Source organism: Terrapene carolina, unplaced genomic scaffold (genome assembly GCF_002925995.2).
Source record: "Terrapene carolina triunguis isolate 2854851 unplaced genomic scaffold, T_m_triunguis-2.0 Scaffold85, whole genome shotgun sequence".
NCBI classification, from domain to species: Eukaryota; Metazoa; Chordata; order Testudines; family Emydidae; genus Terrapene; species Terrapene triunguis.
The window spans coordinates 9005214-9028339 of NW_020664436.1; the positions used below are offsets into that span (position 1 = coordinate 9005214).

A 23126-nucleotide genomic window follows, 5' to 3' on the forward strand; every position below is an offset into this window, starting at 1 on the left:
GTAAATAAACTGGCCCGGCCCGCCAGGGTGCTTACCCTGGCGAGCCACGTGCCAAACGTTGCCGACCCCTGTTTTAATGCATCATCAGATTCTAGTAGTAGGACAACATGTAGGTTCAGCTCAACTGTTGCTTTAGATATATTTCTTTCTTCTTTATATAACATTGAGGTTTTAAAATCTGTGCTTATCTTTGACTATTTTAAAGTTTTTCTTATTTTTGCTCCCCAATGTTTAATAAATGTTCATTTATACAAAGAAAGTTAAAATGCAAGATATTACTAAGTAAATGTAAAATTGAGATATCTACAAATCTTTAATTCATCTCTAATTAAATCAGTAAAAATACCACACCTAAAAAGTAACAAGTCTGAGAAAAGAAGATCTACTTCCTTACCATTGACTTTTCCTAAGCCTGGAGCTTTATTTTTCAGTAAAGTCACTTGAATCTGTGGAATGTTTGTTATGTTTGAGTTCAAAACAAATTTGAAATCCACGTGTCCAACCATACAGGCTTTTGGCAAAACCAGTTCAAAGACATGTTCATCCCAGCTGTTGCTGTTGGGAAAAAAATATTAGGTATTTTATAACACCCTGTCTACAAGCTCAGTACAACCAAACAAGCAGCAGCATCCAGTTTATTTTCTGCATATACTTCTTCTCTAGCATAGTGAGAAAAGATGAAGTTTTACATTAGTCACTCTAAGCTTCCTTCATATTCCCTCAATATCAGCATGAATCTCTGAAGCAAAATCAAGTATATTAAACTGCAGTTAACCATGTCCAGTTTATACAGAAAACATTGAAAGCCCACTGATAAGATACTGAACCAATGTGTTTGGAAATCATTTGGCTGAATCAATGTGTTTGGCGAAAAAGCACAGAACCTCCTACTACCTGCATTACAATACTGCCTCTATAATACTTAACATTTCTTTTGAGGCTTAAGTCAGTATTTAAACAATGAAAATACTTTCTTAAACATCAATGGTCTTCCAATGGTTAAACTGTACCAAAGCATGATAGGATCTGGTTGGCAATCTCTGAAGTTGGCCTTCTTCACTGATGGTGTCAAACATTGTCACTTTTCAACAGTATCATGGCCACCTGCAGGAGGCTCAAAATACTAATTTCAATTCAAAATTTTGAAATACATTTGACAATTTATACAGGATGAGAAGTGCTTCTTACCAGGTGCACACTCAGAAGCCTGCGCTGAGCAAAATGGGTGCAGCTTTCTTTTAATGAGTCATTTTTCCTTTTGAAGCCAACTTTGTTTTATACTGAAAGTGTAAACTTGAGACAATAAGTACCCCTCAATGATCAAAGTTTCATAACTTGACACACTAAGGTTTACAAAAGTAGATCAAATTGAAGAAAAAGCAATTAACATAAAATTAATCATGCTTCCAAATGTTACATTACACACATTTTCAAAAGTAAGAGGTTGTCACTTACCTGTAACTGGAGGTTCTTCAAGATGAGTGGTCCCTATCTGTATTCCACTGAAGGGTTATGCACATGCTCCATGTGCCCGGAGCCGGAGCTTTTAAAAGTATTAGTGTCCGTTGGTCCGCGCATGTGCCCTGCTACCGCCTTATGGTTTTGACTGAGGCAATAAAGGGCAGGACAGACCAACTGCACCCTCAATTCCTTCTCCACAAATCTACCAGATCCGCAGCAGAGGGGAAAGGAGGGTGAGACTGGAATACAGATAGGGACCACACATCTTGAAGAGCCTCCAGTTACAGGTAAGTAACCTCCTCCTCTTCTTTGAATGATGGTCCCTATTGTATTCCACCGAGGGTGATTAATGAGCAGCACCTACTGAGGAAGAGGGTACAAGAAAGATGATGGCACCATGGAACAGAGGACCATTGCACTGAACGAGGCATCCATCGCAGAGTCATGCACCAGTGCGTAATAGGAAGAGAAGGTGTGTATCGAACTCCACATGGCTGACTTGCATATGCCCGTAAGAAGCACGTTGTGAAGCGCAGTCATAGTTGATGCTTGCACTGTTGTGGCATGGGCCCATATCCCGCTGGTTGGAGACAGCCCTGATAACTGATAAAGCGTAATGCACCCAAAAACCCACTTCAAACTGAGTGGAGATGGCCTGCGCCTTAATTTTTCCCCACTATGGCAACAAATAGCCTCAGAGGCTTCCGGAACAGCCTCTTCCTCTGCAGATAAAAGGCTGAGACACTGAGGGAGTGAAGACTTCATTCCTCCTCTTAAGTGTGCGGCTTCGGAAAGAAGGCAGATAAATGTATGGGATGTGTAGCAAGGCGCGCAGACTCTCCAGCGTGGCACCTCCTGCTGGTCATCTGTGAATTTACTCCATTCCAGCACTTGGAGCGCCCCCTGCTGGCCAGTGTCTTGCCTGCCTCAGGCCCATGTCCCTCCCGGACCCCAGTGCCCCTTACCTTGGGGTTCTGCCCACAGCAGTACCCCCACACTCTGGGTATCCCCCCCCCAGGGGGGGACCCACAACCCTCTGTGCCCATCTTCCCTTAGTGGCTACTGCCAGTCATCATCTAGCCCCCTTTCTCTGGGGCAGACTGCAGTCTGTAATGGCCACTCATCACTGGCAAGGGGGTTGGCCCAGCTGCCTTGGCCCAGCTGTCTCCCTACAGCCCCAGTACCCCCTTTGGCCTTTAGCAAGGCCTCAGCCTGTGTACTCACCAAGCCAGAGCTCCCCAGCACTGTTCTGCTTCAGGTACCCCGTGCTCCCAGGCAGCTAAGCCCTTCCCACTGCAAGGCTGGAGTGAGACTGTCTCCTGGCCCACAGCCCTTTTATCAGGGCCAGCTGTGGCTTCATTGAGCCAGCCACACCTGGAGCCAGCCACACCTGGGGCCAACTACCTCACCAGCCTCTCAGCTGCTCTTAATCCCTTTTTTAATTGGGTCCCAGCCACAACCCTCTCCAAGGGCTGTTTTTAATCCTTGTTCTCCTGGAGTGGGGCAGCCGCTGAGGTGAAAGCAGGAAACCACTTTCAGAAGAAATCTAGGATGTAAATGCAGGGAAACTTTTTCCTTCTGGAACGTGGAGAAAGGGTGCTTTGCCAGTTCATGAAACTCGGGGGAAGATTTGTGCCTCCCCGGAGTCAACAGCGCACGGTTCATGGACAGAACCGAAAGCTGCCTCAGAACCAATGATTCGCAGGACTTTGGCAGAACTGGTGCAGAAGGGGCATGCCGCTCAGGAGCTGGGGCCAGAAGATCCAGCATGCACTGCAACATTTTGTCATGCTTGTGTGCTTTGGAACACACCATATCTCCGTGGCTGGAACTTGTGGCCAATGCAGTGTCTTTCTTGGTCCTTGAGGAAGGCTTGCTGCCATGCTTATGCACATTCTTCGGGGTGGGCAAACTTTTTGGCCCAAGGGCCACATCTGGGTATGGAAATTGTAAGGTGGACCATGAATGCTCACGAAGTTGGGGGTTGGGGTGCGGGAGGAGGTGAGGGCTCCAGCTGGGGATGCAGGCTCTGGGGCTGGGCCACAAACGAGGAGTTCAGGGTGTGGGAGGGGTTTCTGGGCTGGGGCAGGGGTGAGGGGTTAGGGGTGCAGGAGTGTCTTCGGGCTGGGACCAAGGAGTTTGGCGGGTGGGAGAGGGATCAGAGCTGGGGCAGGAGGATGGAGTGCAGAAGGGGGTCGGGGTGCAGGCTCCGGGCAGCGCTTACCTCAAGCAGCTCCCAGAAGCAGTGGCATGTCTCCCCTCCAGCTCCTACGTGGTGGCACGGCCTGTCCGCAGGCACCGCCCCTGCAGCTCCCATTGGCCGCGGTTCCCAGACAATGGGAGCTATGGGGGCAGCATGCAGAGCCCCTTGGTTGCCCCTACGCATAGGAGCCAGAGCGGGGACATGCCACTGCTTCTGGGAGCCACGCAGAGCGGGGCAAGCCCCCAACCCCACTCCCCAGCTGGAGCTCAAGGGCCGAATTAAAAATGTCTGGAGGGCCGAATGTGGCCCCCGGGCCATAGTTTGCCCACCTGACATACTTCCTTGTCTCACAGCTAGGCCCCGGCACAGGGTCCATAGCACTGGTACTGGCGGAACCAGACTTGAGCTCCATGGCAAGAGGTGCACTCTTGGATTACTCAGGGCGATGTACGGGGGCGGGGAGTGTTCCCCAGCCTGGATCCAACTGTGGCCTCATGGCGACTTCCATGAGGTGTTTAAGGCTGAGAGCCCAGCCTTACCGGATACAAGCAGGGAAGGAGAGGCAGATACTGCACCTGGACACAACATGGGCTTCCCCCAAGCAGTATGGACTGCACTGGTACTTGTCACTGATTGAAAACAAGAGAGGGCATGGGTTCAAGATCTTGAACCCCAGCATCTTTGGCATAATCCAGTACCCAGGCATGGGTACAAGGGGGAGAGAAGGATGGTTGGCAAGAAAACTGCCAGAGCGGCACCCAAGAGTCCTTAAAGCCTAAGAAAATCACTAAAAACTACTACAAAAACAACAAAATGCTAACTATGTACAAGAATAAATCAGTCTCTCTCACTACATTTGGAAAGTGCATCACAAGGGATGAGAGAACAGCAGAAGCTCCGACTCAGACCATGCGATAGTGAGAAGGAACTGAGGGTGCGGTCGGTCCGCCCTGCCCTTTATCACCTCAGTCAAAATCATGAGGCAGTACAAGGGCACATGTGTGGACCAATGCACACTACTACTTTTAAAAGTTCCAGCTCTGGGCGCATGTGCATAACCCCTCAGTGGAATAAAATAAGGACCATCACTTGAAGAAGAACTGCACTTCCTGACTGTTTTCAGTCCATGTGTAAGGGACATTTATAAATATATTATTTAGAACTAAGTTTTTTACACTATGCTACATATCACTGTCTTCTGCACAATTTCTTTGCAGTATATTAAGCGTTGATATAACTATTTTCTAACATCTTTTTATTAATTTTTTGAAATATTAATCTTCAAGGTCAGAACTCTCTCGGGCAGTGGCAATGCACCATTAAACTGCAGGATCTAGGAACATATAACCAGTAATTAAGGTTAATTGCTTGTTGTCTATTTGACCATTAGTTCTGTTCCGCACATGGTGGAAGTCTCTTTTGCGCAGCATTTTCCATGAGAAGAAAAAAAAAAGCAAAATATTTTTAAACATTACATATAGTTCTAGCATACTAGCATGTGTTCCAGGTGTCTCTGTGTGTCCACATATTAAATACTGCTTTGTAAAGCACCAATATTCCCATTGGCTATCAAATGGGCAAGAACTTGTGACACAGAAAAAGGATCTAAATAATAAAATATAGTTTGTGTTCTCTCCTTGTTATAATAAAAAATAGGAAAAACCATCTCCCTGGAGTAACTTTTTCAGCTGACCTTTTAAAGCATTTTTCATCTTTTCTTTTAATTCTACTATAAGTACCTGACTTTCAGTAGTGTCTCCTTTTTCTTCTAGCTAACAGTGTTTAAACCAAGGATTAACAAAGAAGCTCTCTCTTGGAAAATTATCTGGGGAAGAACCTGTTTCCTTTTAGAGAAGCAAAGAAGTTCCTAAAGCAGATCTACACAGTAAGATAGCAAAGAATTTTGTGGAAGCCTATTAAGAAACACTCCAGGGTGTCAGATAGGTAAAAGAATCTAGACCTTTGCTCCTACAGCAAACTAAGCCAGCCTTCCAAGATCTTCTTGACAGCTATGGAATGTAGGATTAATTCCACAGTTTCAGAAAGGAGTCCACAATCTCTCTACAACAAACTGAAGAGTTAGATGTTTAGGTTTCATGACATCTAATTCTGCCTCTGCAGATCCAAGTGCAAAGACCCTGTTGAAGAAGAAAGTCAGGGTTCAGGAGCTTCCATTGGTCAGTATGCCAAATTGCAACCTGACAAGAGGAAGAAAAAAAACAAAAAAACACAGGATTGGCAAGTGGTTATCATTATAATGGTGCTACCACTAAGGCTAAAAGACTAACCATGGAAAATATTAGGCCAAGAAGAATTGAGGAAGTTATGAGCAAAGGAAGACTGGGATCTTTAGAACAGCATTCCAAACTCAGCTTTAGCACGCAGGTAGTTAATACACTCATGAAGAATCCTAAAGTTCTTTACAAACTGAACACATAGAAATGCCATTTCTGGGATTGAATATGGCAACTATTCAGCACCAGAAATACTGCACAACTGATTTTGTTTCAGGATTTGGGGAAAAGAAGGGGGAAGAAAGATTATTTTGCTTTAGATTTGTTTAAGGATGCAGTGAAAAATTCTCTACAACTGAAAATAGAACGGGAATGTAAGTATACAGAATATAATTCCTCATGATGAAAGCTTGTCCAGGACACCACAGTTAACATTCCCAACTCTTGCAAAAAAATGTATTTCCTGAAGAATTACTGAATATTTAATCTAAGCTTAGACTAAGCATCTCAGTTCTCTGTCCTACATAGCACTTAACACACTTCTGGCCCTATATAAATGAAAAGGATGTTGCTATGACATGGACATATAACTATTAATCATTCAAAACATAATATATCATGGATGTGGCCAATCCATTCTAAAAGGGCCAATGTGTTGAAGTATTAAGGACTGACCAGCTCAGAGGTTCAAGTTACTGACCTGACACAGAGGTAAGCAAATACAGAGGAAAGCAGTAAACCATCTTGTGTGCAGTCGTGTCTTATATAGGAACACTGGAATTGTCACACTGAATCAGACCCTTGATTCATCTAGATCAGTGTTTTTCAAACCATGGGTCGCGACCCAGAACTGGCTCGCGAAACGGATGGGACAGGGTCACAGCAGCTCTGGTCAGCACCGCCTATCAGGCCGTTAAAAGTCCTGTTGGCGGTGCTGTCTGGCTAAGGGAGGCTAGTCCCTTCCTGTTCCGACACCGCGCTGTGCCCCGGAAGCGGCCAGCAGCAGGTCCAGCTCCTAGGCGGGGGGGAGGGGAGTGGTGTCATGGGGCTCCGCACGCTGCCCTCGCCCCAAGCACTGGATCCTCACGCCCATTGGTCAGGAACTGGCCAATGAGAGCTGGGGGGTCGAGGGGGCGCGGTGCCTGTGGGCAAGAGCTGCACAGAGCCACTTGCGCGCCTCTGCCTAGGAGGCGGATCTGCTGCTGGCCACTTCTGGGACGCAGCGGGGTCCATGATGCCAGGACCAGCAGGAAGCCTGCCTTTGCACCCCAGCTGCGCTGCTGACCGGGAGCCACCGGAGGTAAGCCTGCACCCCAAACCCTTGCCCCAGCCCTGAGCCCCCCCAAACCCAGAACCCCTTCCTGCACCCCAAAGCCTGCACTCCCAGCCCAGAGCCCTGACCCCCTCCCACACGCTGAACCCCTCATTCCTGGCCCCACCCTGCAGCCCACACCCCAACCCTCTGCCCCAGCCCTGAGCCCCTCCCACACCCCAAGCCCCTCATCCCCAGCTCCGTTGAGTGGCGGGCATCAAAAATTTTCTTCAACTGGGTCACCAGAAAAAAAAGTTTGAAAACCACTGAACTAGCTGACAGTGGTTAGTAGCAGATGCCTCAGAGGAAGGTTTAAGAATCCCACAACAGAAAAGTGAAACCATCTGCCTTCATGAAGGTCTTATACTAATCCCACAGAAAGATTTGCTTAAACCCTGAAGGGGTTTGGGGGTAGGGATGGGGTTAAATCTCTTCCAAAATTTTGCATCAACAGGTCATAACTCTGGATATTCTTAAGTGCCCAATCTGTTTTTGATTACTAGATAAATTGTTGGCTTCAGTGACATCATGGGGCAGTAAATTCCAGTTTGATTACATGTTGAGTGAAAAGGTATTTATTTCCCTTAATCAATTTTGACACTCCCACCTTGCAGTTTCCTTGAACATCCCTCTTGTTCTCATGTTATGACATTCGCACAACAAACTCCCAATCTATTTTCTCTATACCATTTGTTCTTTTCTATACTTTTATCATGCCCTTTCTATTTATCTTTTTACGGTAAACAATCCCAGTCTTTTCAGTTTCTCTTCATGAGTTTTCCCATGCCCACAATCATTTTCATTATCCTTCTCTGACCCTCCTCTAATTCTGTAATATTATATCTATTTATATAACAACATATTTTCCATATTATTCTGCATTCCATTCCTTGTGCCTCCTATGACCTTTTTTGCTTTTTTCACCATAGCTGCACTTTAAGCTGTCCACAGCGATTCGCAGGTCATTTTCCCAAGTTGATTCAGAACTGGGCAAGATGTATGAACAGTTCAAAGTTTTCTCCCCACACTCTTCGCGTATCTTAGGCATGCAGAGAGAATTTTTTTTTCCATTTAAACTAGCTAAATTTAAGTTTGAGAAAAACATGGAGTAGAAAAGTCAGGGAAACTAGACTTCATACTTCAAGCAGTGAGCTAACAAGAAGCCACATGTAGAATGTCTGGTTGGTCCAGTAAATTTACTGGATCTGAGATTTCGGAAAATCTATGAGATTTAGAGAATATAAGAACGTAAGAGCTGCCATACTAAGTCACCCCAGAGTCTACCTTACCCAGTATTCTGTCTCCAACAGTGGCCCTTGCTAGAACTTCAAGGGGAGTATACAGAACAGAGCAATTATGGAGTGATCCAGCCCTGTCTTCCACTCCTGCTCTGGTAGTCAGAGGTTTAGGGTCGCTCCGAGCATGGGGCTGCCATCTTGGCTAATAGCCATTGAACTTATTCTATTCTTTTTTTGAACCCATTTATACTTTTGTCCATCACAACATCCCATGCCAATGTCTCTCACAGGTTATTTGTGCATTGTGAAAAAAAGTACTTCCTCTTGTTTGTATTAAGACTCCTGCCTATTAATTTCATTGGGTGACTACGTGTTTTTGTATTTTGTGAAAGGGTAAATAATGCACTTCTTCCACAACATTCATAATTTCATCGACATATATATCATATCTCCTCTTATTAGTCTTTTTTAAGATGAATAGTCCTAATCTTTTTAGTGTCTCCTCACATGGAAGTTATTCTGTACCCTTGATCATCTTTGTTGCTCTTCTCTGAGCCTTTTCCAGTTCCGCTATATCCTTTTTGAGAGGGGGCAACCAGAACCGGACACAGTATTCAAGGTGTGGGTGCACCATAGATTTATATAGTGGCATTATGACATTCTGTCTTATTTTCTATCCCCTTCCTAATAATTCCTCACGTACCTTTCACCTTTTTGACCACAGCTGTGCACTGAGCAGAAGTTTTCAGAGAACTATTCATGCTGGCTCTTTCTTAGGTGGTAACAGCTAATTTAGGACCCATCATTTTGTATGCATAGTTGGGATTTTTCCCCTCCATGTAGATTACTTTGCACTTATAAACATTTAATTTCATTTGTCATTTTGTTGCCCAGTCACCCAGTTTTGAGAGATTCCTCCAACTGCTCACAGTCAGCTTTGGACTTAACCATCTTGAATAGTTTTGTATCATCTGCAAACTTTGCCTCTTCACTGTTCACGCCCTTTTCCAGATCATTAATGAATATGCTGAACAGGACAGCTCCCAGTACAGATCCTTGGAGGATCCTGATGCTGTTCACCTCTGTCCACTGTGAAAACTGACCATTTATTCCTACCCTTTGTTTCCTATCTTTCAACCAGCTACTGAGCCAAGAGAGGACCTTCCCTCTTAACACTAGGAAATTAAGTCGGTATAACTACAGTATAACTATATCACTCAGGGATGTGAAAAATCCACACCCTTGAGCAACGCAGTTAAACCGACCTAACCCCCAGTGTAGACAGCACTAGGAGACAGGAAAATTCTTCTGTCCGCTTAGCGACTGCCTCTCAGGGAGGTGGACTGTCTACACCAACAGGAGGAGACTCCCATCGGAGCAGGTGGTGTCTTCACTGAAGACACTGCACTGCTGAAGCATTTTAAGTGTAGACAAGCCCTGTTTCCTTAAGAGCCTTTGGTGAGGGAACCCTGTCAAAAGTGCACTACATCAACTGGATCACTCTTAACCATATTCTTATTGACTCCCACAAATTACTGTAATAGGTTGATGAGGCACCTGACTCTTCCCCAACAAATCAAATAGTTTCAAGGTCCACTGAGACAAATATGGAAACCTCAAGCAGGGGAGGCAATGCAAAAGATCAAGAATGAAGAGTCATATTAACAGTTCAGTTTTATTTGTTTTTAGTTCACACACTTGTCTGTGCAACTATTTAAAAAACAATTAGAAGAAACAAGCTTATACTACTACACCAGCTGCAACATAAATTAGTCTCACACCCACCCATCCCAATCTTTCTTGAGCCACTACTCTACTTACCTATCTGTCTGCAGTTTCCAAGTCCGAGTATGCTGAGCTGCATCCCCATGGTGCTGCTGATGTAAATGTTGAGGATGCCGCCTTTGCTGCTGCTCCTGTTGGACTTCCACCCAGCATGGAGGTACAGTGGCTGAAAATCGTGGGGTCAACGTCTCAAAACGGGTTAATTCCACCAAAGATGTCAATGTTTCAAGGGAAAATGGTTGGTCCACCAAAAGATCGACTCCTAATATTTGTTGAAGGGGATAAAAAACAACAGGTTTACTACGTATACTTTCCTCTCCAAAACATCGTAGACCAAATTTCAAAATTATCCAAGCTGCTCTAACACTAGAAAGGTGTTTGAAGATTTTCTGAAAAAGGCATGAAAAATCAGCTAGTTTTGAAGTCAGCGTACCTAAAAGCAAACTTGCTCAAAAACTTTGATTTTTGCACTTCAGAATGTTTCTTTTTAGTATCTATTGATTCACTTAATGTCAAAATCTTTCCATTCAGAGAAAACTGTTGTTATGGATGTGGAATTGCTATGTAATAATCTAAAGACACTGAGGTATAATAATTTTAACACTGTTCTCTACATGAAATACCCCAGCTGCAGTCTCTCGATGATCTAAAGCTACTGTTAAGTAGAACTTGTTGCTGTAGTGTAATCTTCATGAGACCAAGCAATAGATAATCATAGCAAGGTCAGCATCCATGAAAAAATTCAATATACCCATTTCACCTGGCACAGAATAAAAAAAGGCTAAACCACACATCACATAATGATGCAGGGTTACCCTCGTTCTAAAAAGCTCCCGATGATGCAAACGTGCTTATAGGGTGGCTCTACTCTGAAAAGTGATTATTCAAAGATTTCAATTTACACAACAGATCTGCTTCCTGTATACTAAGTCTTTTTGTTTTGTGACTAAAGTAAGTTATTATTTTAACTCTTGTTAGCACTACAGAGCCAACATAAGTGAGAGTAGAATTCTATTCCTTCTTGTGTATAAGAATGGTTTTACTAAAACGATTACTTACACCTGTGTCAACCCCAGTTATGGCAGTGAGATACACAAGTGTAATTTGACCTGATAAACATTTAATAATTGATAAGGATATATGAAAGGGAAGAATCCAGGTAGTGGCCAGCTGTGTAAGTTGACAACAAACTATGGGCTTGTCTTCACTGTATTAGCTCAAAGTGAAAAATGAGGGGTGCCCCTAACCTGACTCCCATCCACACACAATAGCCTCTAGTTTGAGTTAAGTGGAGCTTTAAACTTGAGCTAGGTGATCTGTTCAGAGTGTATGGTTCGACGTAGGTGTGATGCAGATGCTTACGCTCCTAATGCAGCAGAGATGTAGATACGGGCTACAGCTCAAGCTAGCTCAACTCAGATGCTAATCTAATCACATTAGCTGCACAGCAGAATTAGACTGGCAATCAAATCACTGTGCATCTCCAGTGTTTCACAGTCCAGCCGCTCTCACTCAAGCTAGGCTACAGTGAAATAAGTCAACTGTTTTAAGTTGAAATAAGTCAACTGTATTAACTTGAATTAACTGCTACAGTGAAGACAAGCCTTAGATATGGTGTTTGAGGTGAACTGGATATTGGGGCAGTAGAGCCAGCTGCTTCCTTCAGTATGGGGGAAGGAGTGAAGCTTTCCACTAGCAACCCAGTATCTGAATGAAGTTGCAGCTTGGAACAAGATTAAATCCCAATAAAGTCGGGAGAAAAACGTACAGGAAGAGGGAAACAATCAGAAGAGTTCACAGACGCTGTATTAATAACCCTAGTTGAGGGAATGCACCTGCCCTTTGTTAAAGTCCAGTTCTGTTCTGAAAAAATGACTAAAAATGACATTGGAGTTCATTGTTTAGCAGATCAATAATTCCACATGAAAATATCTTCAGTTTACAAATAAAAATGCTTTTAAAAACTCTCAGAGAGAGACGACCATAACTTACCCTGGAAAGCCAGGATTAATCAATGAATTACAGGAATCTGTACAGAATAAATAATCTCCATTCTCTTTTTTTGCCTAATAAATTTCATAGTTTGAAATACTTTCACACTAAAAAAAAGGCTTCTAAAATGCATTAGAAATACTAGGATCTGAAGAATACCAAGTCAACTCCAGTGTTCAGGCTACTATATATGATTTTTCTACCCAATGTTATGTTTAAAATGTTATGTTTATGTTAGACTGCAGTATTAGATAGCATCTGTATCATAAATCCTGCCATTACAACCGTTAGAGGCTGAATGCATGATATTAATTCAACATAATGAGCTTACCAGGCTTATTTAAGGGGTGTAGAAAGTTTAGCTTCGGCAGTGATAAAACTCTGTCACTTCCACATTTATCCCTCACTCCACATCAAACAACATGCAAAGATAAAATGAACTGGGAAGAATACTGAGTTAGGGTATTTTTGCAGCCACAAGACTAGACTATTGATGATCACTTGACATGCTTTAAAAAAAAAAAAAAAAAAAACGCGCGCGCACACACACACACACACACACACACACACCCCCCTCCATATGGTTAATATATTTTGTTGTGTTTAAATGTGAATGGTTTACCTGTAATGCCTGGACTAGAAGGGTTAGATAAGGGCTTCATGCCTTCCGATGATTGCTCTACCCCTTTAGAAAGGGATCCATCCACAAGTATATCAGCTTCATCTATATCATCACAGGTTCCTCCAATTTGAAGGAAATGAAGCTCTCCACCTAAAATGTGGTTGACATTAACAGAAGTAGTTTGAGACAAGTTTATGTCAAACAAGCATATATTTCCTCAAACACTTTTAGTTAACGAGTACATCATTATCTGGTCATTACATACAGTAGTTGCGAAGCATCTGAAGGCTCTTCTGTATATTTTTTAAACTTTACCAGAAAAAGTACAGAAACACAACCATGCAAATGTTTATTCCATCTGCTAATGATTATGAAGGAAACAGATCAGCCAGAAAGGTTCCTTGAATACCCAAAAAGACAGTTAGCTCAGTAAACGTGAAAAAAGCCAAAAACAACTCCGATTAGCCTTTTCATAAGTATCATATAATTCAAATCTTGCCATAATACACTGATATTACACCAACATTTCAACTGGAAACCCACTCAAAACAACTCAATATATTCCCTATAAAATACCACTTCCTCAACTTCTTATAGTCAGGGCTTGAAAAATCCACTTGTCCACGAAGTTCTAGGCATGTAGTAATCTTGCCTTGGCAAGCAAAAGAACCTAGAGATGAGTTTCTGTGGATTTTTAAGCTTTTATTTATAAACTTGATGCCCAACAGCTACAGTGTCTCTTTGCTAAGTACCAGAAAAGTAAAGTTAACAGAATTCCCATTGGTTTACTGCCGATATTCTGAATTTTTGGGTAGCTCTCGTGAACCATGTGTTTCTTGTTGTTCTTTCTTAGGAAAATATAAAGTTAGTTTCCTTACCTGTAGTTTTATGTTCTCTTAAGTCAGAATTTAAGATGCGAGATGGAATGTCTTCCTTACTCCTATGCCATGGAGAAAGTTCCCCCAACCCCAACGCACCTTGCTTCTACCTGCTCCCCCAGCGGGCACATATGGAACACTGCACCAATATCCATCTCTACCAGCCTAAAACTTTCTCATCCAGGGATGCTGAAACAATTTATATAGTGGGGGTGCTGAGAGCCATTGAACCAAGCTGCAAACCCTGCATATGATGGAAACCACTTCAAGCCAGGGGGTGCAGTAGCATCCCACTACCCCTAGTTCCAGCACCTATGTTCTTATCTATAGCAGCAGGCAAGAGTGTCACCCATTGAGATTGCCTGACACTTCCCACAGTAAGATCCTGTTTTCAGCTGCTTAGAATTTTGGCTAAGCTTAACTGTTTGGTCTGAAATGATCTATACCGAATGTCTGCCTCAGGATGAAGTTCTTGGAAAATTTCCAGAGTAGAACTCATACAACGAAAGTTTCACTGCCCAGACCACATCTAACCTGAGTAAGTCTCTTTCAGATGGACAGGGGTTTATAGTTCAGAAAAGGGTGAGAACAGACCAACTCAAATGAAAAACATTATTCCATTTGGGGCCAAGTTCTGAAAACTTCAGAATAATGGAGACAGAAGCAAACACTTATTTTCTCACACATGTAACTACAGTGGGATGCAGACATTCTAATTATGAATGCAAAGTAACAGACTATTTCTGTACTTACTGGCAGTTTTATAATGGAATAAAGAAAATCAGTTTTTACCCCATTGTTTTGTTGGCTTTTGGAAAGTTGACCTAACAGTTTCGACAGCTTGCCACCTGGGAGTTTGAAAGTTTAGCAATTCATGAGTTATCCATATTTAGGAAAGGTTCTGGGTTTTTGAATATGAAACTTGTATTTTCTCCCTCATTACTCAAAAATTGGGGAACTGATTTTGATCAAGTTTAAAAAAAAAAAATTTTTTTTTTAAATTAATTTTTGAGCTGAGGGCAAATCAAAATTGAATTTTCCATACAAATCGAGTAAACAAAAATTCAGCATTATTAAATGAAATTTCCAACAAAACATTAGTATAATATTTACCAATAATCCAACACTAATATATGGTTATGGCAATCATTACAAACCATTTCTGAAACCACGGAGTATCACGGATTTTATACTCTATATGGATTACTAATGCATTCTACTCAATCTGGACTAATAGTATTAAATCTGTTAGCAGTTTTCAAAAGAATCAGCATTTTCAAAATCCATTCTACCACAAAAAAACTTCAATCATTTTCCTCCACCATTGCATTCTGCAACAAGTAAGTAGCTTTATTTTCAGGTTTCAGATGGATTCCTCCAGCCTCCCCGCTTTCTAGTCTGGTGGAGAGCTCATCTGCAAGCTTTGTCATCTGTTTAATGTGCCAGGGAGAAGGTTTCTAAGCTACCTTCCAGCTACATATTACAAGTAGAAACATATTAAAAATAGTACCAGTGGGACTGGAAGCACCAATCATTATTGGGCAGCTCAGTTAAGATCAGCATCAACTTGGTATCATGGTGACCCAGAGAACAATGGGTAGAAATTGAATAGAACTTAAATAGCAATTTAGTGCATTGATTTTTTTTTTTACCTAGAAGATTTAGACCAACACAAGAGGGAAATAAGACTTCAGAGACAGAATTTGATACAAACACAAGACAGCCCCCTTCCCTTCCCACTCACATGCATCAGAAACAATCCAGAAATTCAACCAGGGCTATCTAATCCAAAATATGTAATGTATGGGAGTAGAAATAAAACACAAAAACAAAACAAAAAAAAACTTTGTTCCACAATTCCACAATAACAAAATTATGTAAATTAACACCAAATAATTCATAATTCTTAGTTGTGACTTCCTTGCAAGTAAATCATTACATCAAAGCTTTTGCAAGACCCTTAATGAGGATAGAAACACTAATTATGGCAAAGGCCACCTGAAAGGGCCTACTCGCCTCATGATATAATGAATTATTACTAATAAAATTTAAACAATAAGACTCACACCACTTTAGAACAACAGGAAAATATCTGAAGAAAAGCCAAAAACCTCATCAATTTGTGCAAAAAAAATAACTTAAGTGGAGAGAGAGATGACTGATTAAAGTAAGGAAAATATAAAAATGGGAGTCAAATACTGGGGAGTATTTAGAGGAATAGGGACCTCTCTGCATATATACTGGAATGATCTGTTTTGAAGGAAAATAGAATTTTTAAGATAACTAGAGTTAGGTGATCCAAAGAACTCAGTGATTCTATTAGTTTACAGTCCAAAGAGGTTACTGACTCAGGAAAATGACATATAAACACAATTACTACTAGCAGCCAGACGTGCAATAGTTCATTTTTGGAAAAGGACAGCTCTCCCAACATTAATGGCATAAAGAAGTAGAGCAGGGGTCTGCAGCCTCTGGCACGCGGCTCACTAGGGTAAGCACCCTGGGGGGCCAGGCCAGTTCGTTTACTTGGCCGCAGGTTTGGCCGATCGCGGCTCCCACTGGCCACGGTTCGCCGCTCCAGGCCAATGGGGGCGGCGGGAAGCCGCGGCCGGTACATCCCTTGGCCCGCGCCGCTTCCGCCGCCCCCATTGGCCTGGAGTGGCGAACTGCGGCCAGTGGGAGCCACGATTGGCCGAACCTGCGGAAGCGGCATGTAAACGAACTGGCCCGGCCCGCCAGGGTGCTTACCCTGGCGAGCAGCGTGCCAGAGGTTACCGACCCCTGAAGTAGAGTATGGTATGAGAAATTCTTTCAATGAAAAATGTGTCAGACACCTTACACATCCGGATCAGGTACATTTTGTAATGGTTGCTATTTCTGGAATTTGAACAGAATACATGGACAAGAAGTTGACCAAACACAAGTGGGTAAATACAAATTATGAATAAGATTCCTTAATACCTGGTATGGTAAATTCATGTATATTAAGAATGACAAAAAAAATTAATAAAAAAAAAAAGCGATTATCCAGACTTACAATCTGGCCAGAATATTGTGGTTAATAACCCTAACTTCAAAAACTGGCATGGAATCTTTAACCACAACACTTCTGTTATATCTTTCAAAAAGACAGCACCAATATCAGCAAAATATATGCTGACATCATGCAAAGGCACAGATTTAGTGCCAATTCAGAGACTGAAATGAAATACTTTCCCCTCAGAATGACAGATTTGTTTTGAACATCCATCCACAAATTAACCAGAACCAATCCCTTTTAGCTTTCATGATATCAAGATCATTGCCAGGTGTGCTTATGAACAGGAAGCCATCAAGGCCTTATTCACAAAATGCATTTTTTCCCCTTTATAAAATGTTTTGAGACTAAGTTAAGAACTATCTGTAAATGTTAAATGAATTCAGTCTTAATGAAGCTTCAAAAGCACTCATTTCCCAAAGCTTAGGAAAGTTATGAGAAAAATTTACCAATAAGAAACATGTAGAGAGAAAAATGTAAATAAAATAGAGTACTTAAAGCGTAGATGGTCAAAAAGCCATGATTCCACGATCAAGAAAGAGGATAACTTTGCCTAAAAACCAACCCTGGTTCAGTGGCAAAGTGAAAGCAGCAATTAGAAGTAACAAAACAATGGGAAAAAGGGAAACTGATACCAAGTCAATATAAACTAGAAGTTATGAAATACAGAAAATTGATTATGGGAAGCTAAAGACATTGGGGAAAATCCAGGGCTGGCAGTGCTAAGGACAATAAGGATATTAGCAACAAAAGAAGTTCTAGCAATTGTATAAGCCTAGATGGAGATGGTAAAATTATTATTAATGATGCAAATAAAGCAGAAGTTGTCAATAATTATTTATGTTCCATATTTGGAAAGAAGCACAATATCCTTTTATCACATGAGGATGTGAATTACTTTCTAGTACATTAGCAACTGAGGAGGATGTTAAACAACGTCTGCAACGGATAAACATTTTTAAAATCAACAGACCTGGATAACTTGCACCCAAGAATCCTAAAAGAGCTGGCTCAAGAGATCTATGGCCTGCTGCTGTTTTATTAATAAATCTTGGAGTACAGGGAAAATCCAGAAGACTAGGAGAATGGTAATGTGGTGCCAATATGCAAAGCGGGCAAGCTGAGGTGAGCCAGGTAACTATAGGTTGCAGCTTGACATCAATCCTGGGCAAAATAATGGAAAAGCTGATTCAATTAATTAAGAGTAAAGAGCTAGGAATTTAATTAATGCCAATCAACACTGTTTTATGAAAAATAGGTCTTGTCACACAAACCTGATTTCATTCTTTGATTAGAGTGCAAGTTTGGCTGATAAATGTAACTGCGTAAATGTAATATACTTTGACTTAGTCCTGCACAACACAACACTACACAGTATCAAAGAATACATTAAGTGTTAAAAACTGGCTAATCTCAAAAAGCAGATGTCAATGGGGAATCATCATCAAATTCTAGTGGGATTCTGCATGGGTTTGTACTATGCCCCAACACCATTCAACACCTATCAATGATCTGGAAGTAGTATTAATAATATATGGAGATATACCTATCTCATAGAACTGGAAGGGACCTTGAAGGTCATCAAGTCCAGTCCCCTGCCTTCACTACCAGGACCAAGTACTGCCCCTGACCGTTTTTTTCTTTTTGCCCCAGATCCCTAAATGGCCCCCTCAAGGATTGAACTCACAACCCTGGGTTTAGCAGGCCAATGCTCAAACCACTGAGCTATCCCTCCCCCCGATATAAAATCATTGCTGATAAAATTTGCAGAGGACACAAAGATTGGTGGAATGGCAGATGAGAACTAGGCAGCCATACAGGGTGATCTGGATCACTTGGTAAACGAGGCCCACTCAAAAAAAAAAAAAAAAAAAAAAAAAACAAAAAACCAAAAAAAAGAAAAAAAATCAAAAGGGGAAAAAAGGCAGACCACACCAATAGAATGGGGCATTGCATCCTGGAGATCAATGACTCAAACTGAAACTGAACTCCCGGTCTGATGCTGTGGCAAAAAGGTCTAGTTCAATTCTTGGATGCATAAATACAGGAGTAGCGAGTAGGAGTATGGAGAAAATTTTACCCTTGTATGCAGCACTGCTGATACCAATAATGAAATATTGTGTGCTGTCCATACCCATAAAAAGAAGAAGTTGAAAAAATTGGGGATGCAGAAAAACAGCCACAAAAAATTACTCGAGATTTGGAGAAAATGCACGACAGTGAGAAATAAAGGGATCAACCAGTTTAGCTTATCAAAAAGAAGACTGAAGGTATGTCTACACTAGAAAGGTAAGTCGACCTATATTAGGTCAACTTACAGCATGTCCACACTACCCTCCTTGGGTCAGTGGTACACATCCACACCAGAAGCGCTTCCACTGACCTAGGAGAGGCAGTGGTCTGGCAGCTCCGTGCTGGGAGCCTAGCTGCCCACAGGCTCCTGGCAGGCTTCCCGCCCCCTGCTCCCTGCCAGGAGTGGGTGGGAAGCCACCCTGGGCTTCTCGCCCTGGCTCCCAGCTGGGAGCAGAAGCAGGGTCCAGCTGCCCAACTCTCCGGGGGAGCAAGGGGCAGCTGGACAGCAATTTCTGTTGTGAAATTGACAAGACAGCCACCAGCTGATGTAAGAAACACAGTGTCTACACAGACACTGGGTCATCCTAACTACATTGACATAAGCCCTACGCTTCTTGTGGAAGTGGAGTTATTATGTCAGTGTAGTAGGGCACTTACATCGGCAGGAGCAATGCTGTAATGTAGATACTGACTTAATTAGGTTGACGTAACCTGCCTGACGTCGACCTCTGCAGCATAAACCAGGCCTGGGATTGGGACTTTATTACTGCACAAATACCTTCACGGGGAGAAAATATTTAATTGAGTGAAGAAAGAAAGGCGTAACAAAAACTGATGGCTGGAAATAAGAAATTGGAAGTAAGATAGATTTTTAACAGATTTTAACCACTGGTACAAACTACAAAGGGAAGAGGTGGATTCTCCATTTCGTGGAGTCTTCAAATCAAGACTGGATGTCTTTCTGGAACACATGCAGTGTTGAAGCTGTGTCGGTCCCAGGATATTAGAGAGACAAGGTGGGTGATAGAATATCTTTTATTGGATCAACTTCTGTTGCTGAGAGAAGTTGATCCAATAAAAGATATTACCTCATCCACCTTGTCTTTCTGGAACATATGCTTCAGTCAAACAAAGTTATTAGGTTCAAATACAAGGATAAGTGGGTGGAATTTAGTGGGCTGCAATACAAAAGAAGTCAGATGATCTAACAGTCCCTTCAGGCTTTAAACTATGAATCTATGAAGAACAGAATTATCAATACACTGCGTGCACCTAAAACGTACATTCCAGTTTTAGAGATAGCACCTAAACTTAAAATGTGGAATAGTTCTAGAACCAGGGGTGAATTTGAGAACATACTCAATATACAACCCTCAAGATCATTTATACGTTGCACTTTTGTAGTTCTGAAACTCAGTCAACATTCTACCACATTTAACATTTGTCATTTTATTATAGCATTTATCACTTTTTGAAAAAAGTATCTTACCTTTGGTGCAAGCACACAGTCTGTCTGTGCCCGAGCAGTATATCACAGAGACAAACATATCTGGTTCCTCATTGCCCTCCTTTTTAGGTGGCTCCACTTTGGCCAGAATTTCAAAGTTCGAAAGATCTAAAATTTTTACAAATCCTCCCTGAGTAGTTATTACCAGGTGCCCAAGAGTAGAGATCTCAGATTTTTTCTCTCTCCCATTACCATTCTTAGGAGTTAAATGTATTTCTTCTACAGGCTCCTCACACTCATCATCTCGATTATCCAGTATATCTGGTGGGAGCAAAATCAGTGAGGTAATTGTGTCCTGGGGGTCTTTGATATGCTGGATTTTTATTGGTTCCTCCTCTAGAGTCACTATTCTAGTGGCATAGTTCATTTTGTAAAGCACTAGATATCCACCACTAACATTTCTCTGCTCAGGTTGAATTATTAAAGGAGTTTGTACATCTGCTGGTGACTCGTGCTGGATCACACTGATATTTGTGCCATTCACAACAGCAAGACTCGACTCTAGTTCACCCTTTCTTCTGTTACATAGTGCCGAATTTAATTTATTTAAATTATTCAAGGCCTCTACTTGATTTATTGCACTCAGGGATTCAACAGGGCATGTCCGTAGTCCTACTAACAAATGAACTCCATCTGCACAAGGAGTGATTGAATCTACACAAAGGTTCTCCTCCTCTGCAAACTTAGGCAGTCGCAGGCACTGAACCAATGTCCCAGGCTTGGGAACCATGGAGTTCCACTTATCAGAGTCTGGAGAAGTTAGATTGGCTGCTGCATCTGCAAATTGTTGAATATAAGTCACAGGTGGATCCTGCAACAGCAACTGCTCCTGACTGTCCAGCTCCATCTCAATGATCTGTGGAACTGTAAAACCATCATCGTGTAAACTTTTACTCATAATATTGTTCATCTGTGAAAAGATTTTTCCTGCTTTTTCATCAGACTCCTTAATGCTGTAAAGAAGCAATATTGGTAAAGTCCTCCTTACCAGAGGGGAATTCAGTTCTGAATTAGTGCAGGATTCATTGTCAGTTGATCCCTGCTCTGATACACTCTCACCTCGAGTCCTGCTTAAACCATCCAGTGATCTCTGAGAGTTACTACTAACGGGGGAGGTAGCAGGTGATTTGTATGTTAATAAACCCCCAGCTAATAAACAAGGAAAGGGAATGTTGTGTTGTTCCAGATGCTTCTCCTTCATCTTTTCACTCTTACAGTTAGCTAGACAGGGATTTGCCCCAAGTTCTTCTAGATCCTTAACTGTGTCTTCAAGCACATTTGCAACGATTTCCCACTGAAGTTTCTCAGGCTGCTGAAGAATGCTCAGGGCTGTTACATCAAGGCTCACCTCCATGGTTTCTTTTTGTGATGTATGCCCTTTAGAACAAACAATGCATTAGTAGATATATATATAATTCACCACAACCTAAACCAAATAAGTATAGATTATAGACTAATTCTATTAGTCATTTCTCTATGTACTTTCAAATATACAGAAGATACAAAAATGTGACATTTCCATACGTGGGAAAAGACCTAGAAACATTTATTCCCCAAAAGTTAACAACTGTCCTTTAAATAATTAAGAAAAATCAAATCAGAATGATAGAGGACAAGAAACTGAAGACTTTCCCATCAAGCCAAACTTACCTTCCTGAGCTGCTGTCCCTACTGAACCTCATAAGCCACTCAAGTGGCTCTGCTGTACACACCCCAATACCCACTCCAGCTACCTAGACAGCCCAGTATGACCCCCTCAGAAGGGCAGATTCAACTCCCACTCCTAGCTGATAAACCCATGCTACACTACCGCCATATTTTACTGTTCACATCAGCTGATAAACCACCCAGCAAAACAACCCCCCCACCCAGTATTCCTAACTACCAATCATAAGATATGAAAGAACCACCATCAATGCTGAAATATAACCTGGCCTAATTAAACTGGAACAATGCAAGGACAAAATTTTTAAAAAGTGACTCGGAGAAGCCGCAGAACCTTTGCATTATTTAGTAAACATAAATGATTGCAAACAAAAGTCATAGGTTGATACCAGACCAGGAAGAAGAGGCTGAAACACAGCTGAAGGAAAATAACCCTGAAATTCTTCTTTTCTGGCATTTAAACTTGAAGATCCAGATTTCTACACCTCAAGTCTACTCCCTTGTTCTTATGCATTATGATATAGTTAATTACATGATCACAGTTTTCCTTTAAGAACCCTATCTCATTCAGAGTGCAAACTGGAGAATGTAGAGCGAGTGAGGCAGTTCTATTCTCCCTCCCCACCCTGTCCTTTGACATTTCAATGAGGACCCCGACCTTATTCACTTTGCACAGAAAATGAAGAGGTCTTGCAAAAAGCAGTTGTGATCATGTAATTAACTATCAGAATACATCTATACAAGCGAATAGAATTAAGATTTAGGGGGCTGTCACTTCCTGACTTTCAAGTGTTTCCCTTCTAAAGCTTTAACAATTTTTATTTAATATAAAACTCATAATTTTTTGCAATATTTCTACTTCTCAACAGTACAAAACTCGTTAGAAATAAACTGAAACTTTCCTTTGCCTCAGTTTGAGAGTTATTTTATTGATAGTCATGTAATTAATTTGTGTTGTTCAATAAAGATTTTATTAGATAGCAAAGTCAGATAAACAAAAAGGAATATGCAAGTCACATTTTTGTAAAGTTGAGTTTAACTACTGGCATTACCCTTAACTACAAAAATTCAGCTGCAGTAAGTTGATCATGGCATCCTTTTTGCTGCTCATCCTACTAC

At 41.8% G+C, this 23126-nt stretch overlaps 1 protein-coding gene across 1 annotated transcript in view; it reads right to left on the minus strand.

Annotated features, from left to right (window-relative positions):
- BIRC6 (baculoviral IAP repeat containing 6) overlaps positions 1-23126 on the minus strand; it is a 330062-nt gene that overhangs the window by 270291 nt on the left and 36645 nt on the right. The window contains 4 exon segments of the mRNA XM_024194786.2: positions 395-555; positions 10270-10495; positions 12848-12997; positions 20325-21719. Of these exon segments, the coding sequence (XP_024050554.2) occupies positions 395-555; positions 10270-10495; positions 12848-12997; positions 20325-21719 (1932 nt within the window).